At 31.9% G+C, this 6,519-nt stretch overlaps 1 protein-coding gene across 1 annotated transcript in view; it reads left to right on the top strand.

The window, feature by feature from the left end:
* NOX4 (NADPH oxidase 4) overlaps positions 1–6,288 on the top strand; it is a 176,353-nt gene extending 170,065 nt beyond the window's left edge. The window contains exon 17 of the mRNA XM_011984951.1: positions 5,750–6,288. Within this exon, the coding sequence (XP_011840341.1) occupies positions 5,750–5,870 (121 nt within the window). The 3' untranslated portion in view covers positions 5,871–6,288. The remainder of the gene's footprint in view (positions 1–5,749) is intronic.
* Positions 6,289–6,519: the final 231 nt, after the last annotated feature.

Consider the following 6,519-nt stretch of genomic DNA (forward strand, 5'->3'; position numbering starts at 1 on the left):
TGTGTGTATTTATGAAAGTATATGTAAACATATGTTTGTGTGTGTGTGTGCTATATATATTTAAAATTGAAACTTTAGTTTTCTAACAAAAATTGAATCTATGACAAGTAATTCTTCAGCTTACTTTGTTATTTATTTATTTGTTTTTTCTTGGCTTTGCTAGGAAGAACCAACTAACTTTTTAATGATGTATTTCTTTTGGTCATGGACAATTTCTGTGTAATTGTACCTCAAAATATTCTAGAGTATAAACAGACTAGGTTTAGTCTATCACATTTACTCCTGTGCCCTGAGTCAAGTGACTCAGTTCTCCTGGATCTGTAATGCAATGAGTGAATAAGCTCTCTGGAGTGATTAAGTTCTCATTATGTAAGATTCTATGTTTACAAATCTACATGAAAAAGCAAGTATGAACATTTATAGAACTAGTTTCTAATGTCTACCCCCAAACCACATTTTCTACTTAGTACCCGATTCTACCTCCACCCATTCCATCAAAGGTTATGTAGAGAGGTCTCTAGATAATTGTTGGATTGCAGCACTGTAATGCAAATTTAGTACAAATGAATTGCAAAGATTGCTTGTAGAATTTGGAAAAAAAAAAAAAAGTAAGATTTCATTAAGTTAGTGAGAGTGACATTAGGGAATTCCTCAGATCACATACACACAAAGGCTATCAGAGTTAAGCTAGTTAATAATTGCAAAAGAAAATGTTAAAAAAACCCACAAAAATCATAATATCCTGGGTGATTTAAAAATAATGATTTTTATTATTATTTATTTTATAATTAATACTTGATTTTATTATCACGTATTTAAGAAGTACCTTTAGGAAATCTGAAAAACTTGCCAAACTAGTTCTATAATTGCCCTGTCAAAGCCAAGCAAAAAAACAGTGGTATCTTATTGCCATCATACCGTGTTGACAGAAAGTTTACACAAAGAAACAAAATGACTCAATTCTCTTTTTATTTTAATGGAAGCTACATTATGTCTCAATAGTAATTTAAATTTCATTAAGTATAAAATCATTTAGTTTCATATGTTTTTATTTCTTTTGCTCACTTTGGGTTTGATTAGCTTTTTTTTAAATTTTTACTAGTTTCATAAAATGGAAACATAGGTCGTTGATTTCAGACTGTTTTTCTTAATAAAAGTGTTTAATGCTACACGTTTTCCTCTAAACATCACTTTTGCTAACTCTTATACATTTTGACTTGTTTGTTTTCAGTTTCATCTTATTCAAATATGTTTTATTTTTATGTTGTTTTTTTCTTTGACCCATGGGTTATTTAGAAATGTTTTATTTCCAAATATGCGGAAATTTTCCAGGTATCTTTTTGTTTTTAATTTCTACTTAAATTGTGATTTGATCTAAAAATGAACTCCTTGTGATTCTAATCCTTTAAAATGTATTGATACCTGTTTTATTGCCCAGAATATGTTCAGTCTTGGTGAGTGTTCCATATGCACTTAAAAATAATTGGTATTCCATTATTGTTAGATAAAGCATTCTATAAATGCCAATTAGTTCCAATAGGTTGATAGTGGTATTCAAGTTTTCAATATGCTTGCTGAATTTCTGTCTGCTTATATTAATTACTGAGAGGAGAGTATTGAAATAATTAACTATAATTATGAATTTATCTGTCTTTGCGGTTCCATCAGTTTTTACTTTATGTTGAAACATTTTAGTTTCAGTGTTTAAATCATTTACATTCAATTTAATGAAAATACGGTTGGGTTTAAATCTAGCAGTTCACCATTGCTTTGTACTTATCTATTTGTTCTTTCTTTGTTTTATTTTCTTTTTTTACCTTGATTTGGGTTGAGTATTTTTTATTATTCCACGTTTTTCCTCTAATGTTAGCTATACCTCTGTATTTTTTTTTCTTTTTAGTAATTGCTTCAGGTTGTTGGTTCCCAAACTGGATTCCTCAGACCAGCATCAATTGGAATCTTGTTAGAAAAGCAAGTTCTTGAGCCCTATCCAAGATCTGCCAAATCAGAAACCATAGGGATGGGGAGACCTACCTATTTGTGTTCTATGAAGTCTGTGAAATGATTCTGATGAAGCCAAAATTAGAGAAACAATGTTCTAAGTTTACAGTATACATCATTAGCTTATCACAGCCTATTTTATGTTTATGTTTATGTTTATGTTTATATTTATTTTTTAGAGACAGAGTGTTGCTCTGTTGCCCAGGTCAGAGTGCAGTGACATGATCTCGGCTCACTGCAATCTTGAATTCCTGGGCTCAAGAGCTCTTCCAACCTCAGTCTCCTGAGTAATTGGAACTACAGTTGCATACCACCATGCTCAGCTAATTTTTAAAATGTTTTGTAGAAATGGGATCTCACTCTGTTGGCCAGGCTGGTACTTTGAATAATATTATAACACTTCATGTACTTCCATTTTCTTCCATCCTTTTTGCTATTGTTGCATTCACCTTACATATACATATGTTATAATTCTCAACATTAGTATTTTTGTTTTAAACATCAAGCACATATTAAAAAGATTAGAAATTAGACAAAATACATATTTTATATTTACTTACAGATTTTACTATTTTGCTGTTCTTCATTCTTTTGGTTAGATTCAAATTTCCATCTAATTTTGTTTTCCTACTTCTTGAGTAGTTTTCTTTAGTGTACTTTATAGTACTGGTTTGCTGGTGATAAATTCTTTCAGCTTTTGTCTGTATATAAAGTTTTATTCCATCTTAATTTCTGAAAAATCATTTTTGTTTGGCATAAAATTTGCTTGATACATAATAGTTGATGTTTTATATTTTAGTACTTTGAAGATATCACTTCATTGACTTCTGACTTGCATAGTTTATGATAAGAAGTTCACGTTCATTCTTATATTTCATTCTTATATTTTCTGTTGATGATTTGTAATGTGTCTTTTCCCCCAGTCTGTTTGGTTTTATGTTTTCTTTTTGTCACTTGTTTTTAGCATTTTATTATCAATTGCCTTGGTATAGTTTCCTTTGTGTTTATTCTCCTTGGGATTTATGAGATCTTTTATTTATTTATTTATTTCTTCTCCCTTGGTCTTCTCTTATGTTGGACTATGGTTACATGTATTTTTGACTAGTTGGTATTATCCCACGGACCACTGATGCTCTGTGCTTCTTTCTTTTTCTTTTTTTTTTTCTTTCAGTTTTTGTTCTCTGTGTGTTTCAATTTGGATAGATTCTAATGCTGTTTCTTCAAGTTTACTTTTTCTTCAGCAATGCCTATTCTTTTTTAAACTCATCTAGTGTATTTATCATTTCAAATATTGCACTCCATCTCGAGAATTTATGTTTGGGCCTTTAAAAAATATTCCATTTATTGTCTCATCGTGATTATGCTTTTCTTTGAATATATGAAGCCTGTATATCATCACTGTTTCAATGACCACGTCTATCGTTCTGAGTCTGTTTCTGTTGAATGCTCTTTCTCCTTGAATTAGTTTGCTAGGGCTACCATAGCAATATACCACAGACTGGGTGGATTAAACAGCAGCAATTTATTTTCTCATAGTTCTGGGGGCTGGAAGTTTAAGATCAAGATGCAAGCAGGACTAGTTTCCTGAGATCTCTCTCCTTGACTTGCAGATGGCTACGTTCTTGATGCCTCTTCACATGGCTTTTTCTCTGTGCATGCACTTCCCTGGTGTCTCTTTTTGTGTTCAAATTACTTCTTATAAGTATACCATTCAGATTGGATTAGGGCCTACCCTAGTACCCTCATTTTAACTTAAATTGCCTCCTTAAAAGCCTTGTCTCCGAATGCAGTCACATCCTGAAGTACTGAGGGCTAGGACTTCAACCTACGGGTTTTAGAGGGGCACACTTCAGCCCATAACACTCTTAGTTATAGTTCATACTTTTTTGCTTTTTGAATTCCTGGTACTTTTTTTATTGATTTCTGTACATTTTAAAGTTTAAATGTTTGGTGCCAAATTTTGATTTATTTATTTTAATAGTTTTGGACTTTTTCTGACATGCAGTTAAGTTACTCAGGTTCAGTTGGATCTTTACAAGGCTCACTTTTCAGATTTGTTAGTGGAGGTCCAGAGCAGCCTTCGGTCCAAGCTTAATTTTACCAATATCCCCTCTACTCCTTGCAAATAAGGTGATAACCTTTCTGAGAATACAACCCATTGCCCTGTATTTATAGGACTTTCTATTCTGGTGTGTGTGAATGCAAATTATTTGCAGTCCTGTGTAAACTCTGGCAATTATTTGTCCTGTTGATCTCTGATAGCTCTTTACCCACATTCATGAAGTTTCTTCTCATATATGAACAGATTATTAATCAAACAAAGACTTGAGGACTCTTCTCTCCTGATCTCCAAAGCATCTTTCTGTGGATCTCCCTTCCCTTCCATATTCTGTTCCACAAATTCCAACTGTTTGGCCTCAATGAACTCCGCTCTTTGTCTCCTCAGTGTAATCACCAATCTTTGCTAGAGTTTCCCCTCTCTGTGCTGCAGCCAGTAGATTGCCTCCAGGCAATAAGCAAAGACAGTGACTGTGCTTAGTATGTTTTCTTCCCTTTTCAGGGATCATAGTTCCATGCTATATAATAATAGCATATAATACGTATACAACTATATAATATATGTAATGTATAATATAATATATAATAATAGCTATAGCTCTATAATAGGTATATAATAATATACCTATTATTCAGTGTCTGAAAATACTTATTTCCTCTATTTGGTTTGCTTTTTTATAGATTTTTAATGTAAGAGGGTAGATCTGATCCCTATTACCCCATCGTGGCTCCAAGTAAAATTCTATTTTCACAGATTTTAGTTTCATTTTTCAAGGTAAAAAGTTTTAATAACTTTTTTTTCGGTATTTACTATTAATTTTTGGTACCAGTTTTAATGGATTCCGTGTCTTTTGTTCAGCATGAGTTATTCTGAGATAATCAAGACATACTGGATTTTCCCAAGATATGAGATGAAATATTAATCATTTTGACATCCTAGGAAGAATCAAATGCAAATCAAACTTGGGAAGAAGGTCAATTTGAAATATTATTTATTTCCTGGGATTTATTTAGTCTATCTGTTAGAGATATGTATTATTTATCTACTAAAATTTTATATTCGAGAATAATAAAAACTGCTTGGCATTTGTTACCATTATTGCAGTGCATAAATAAAAAAGAACTAGATGAATATGTTTTTTGTTTTACTGTGAATATAAATTGGTTGCTTAAAAATACTATTTCAAATTGGTAATATCTTTTTTCTTTCCTTCCTTATTCATCACTGCTTTTGCAAGTCCATGTAGGAATTTTAGATAACTATGTGTAAAGTGTACAATAAAAGAAGAATTTACGTTGCCCAGTGTGGACTGAACATCTATTCAGAGGTCAGCTGTTTAGCAATTGACATCTATCAATCGTTGCTCTTAATGAGGTTGCTGGTTTCACCAATGACAAGTCATGAAAAGACTAAGGCAAATAATCAATCTCTGCCTGATAATAAGCATATTTGTGCTCATAGGTACATTCTTTGAATTACCCTAAATTCTAGAATGAAAAGTATGAGGTAAATAAAATATTTTCCTGGTTGACATTTACATTTGGAAATAATTAGAAAATTGTTTTCCATATGTAAAACAGCAAGAAATTGACTTTGTTAATACTTTAAACCATGCTAATAAAACATATTTCTTGTTACGTTCTGCCTAATTTTACACCTGATTTTCTATTTCCTCTTCTCTTATTCTAGGAAAACAGTTGGTGTTTTCTGTTGTGGGCCCAATTCACTATCCAAGACTCTTCATAAACTAAGTAACCAGAACAACTCGTATGGGACAAGATTTGAGTACAATAAAGAGTCTTTCAGTTGAAAACTTTTGCCATAAAGCAGGACTCTAAAGAAGGAATGAGTGCAATTTCTAAGACTTTGAAACTCAGCGGAATCAAACAGCTGTGTTATGCCAAAGAATAGTAAGGTTTTCTTATTTATGATTATTTAAAATGGAAATGTGAGAATGTGGCAAGATGACAGGTCACATTACATGTTTAATCTGGAAACAAAAGAGACCCTGAAGAATATTTGATGTGATGATTCACTTTTCAGTTCTCAAATTAAAAGAAAACTATTAGATGCACACTGTTGATTTTTATGGTGGATTCAAGAACTCCCTAGTGAGGAGCTGAACTTGCTCAATCTAAGGCTGATCGTCGTGTTCCTCTTTAAATTGTTTTTGGTTGAACAAATGCAAGATTGAACAAAATTAAAAATTCATTGAAGCTCAAATTCCATTTTCTATGTTGTGTATAAACAGAGTAGCTTTAATTTGCAAGCGCTCCAGGCAAATATATTAGATGTTTGAAAACACAGCACAAGACTCTGTATTGATACGGGTACTTTGTATCAATATCTAATCGTCTCCACTACTTATGCTAATACCTCTATTTGATATCTGAAGACTATATGCTAACTGAACCTTCCTCAAATGTTATTATAGTATCTGTTTTTATATATTTTTTTCT

This window comes from Mandrillus leucophaeus, unplaced genomic scaffold, assembly GCF_000951045.1.
Source record: "Mandrillus leucophaeus isolate KB7577 unplaced genomic scaffold, Mleu.le_1.0 Scaffold276, whole genome shotgun sequence".
Lineage (NCBI taxonomy): Eukaryota > Metazoa > Chordata > Mammalia > Primates > Cercopithecidae > Mandrillus > Mandrillus leucophaeus.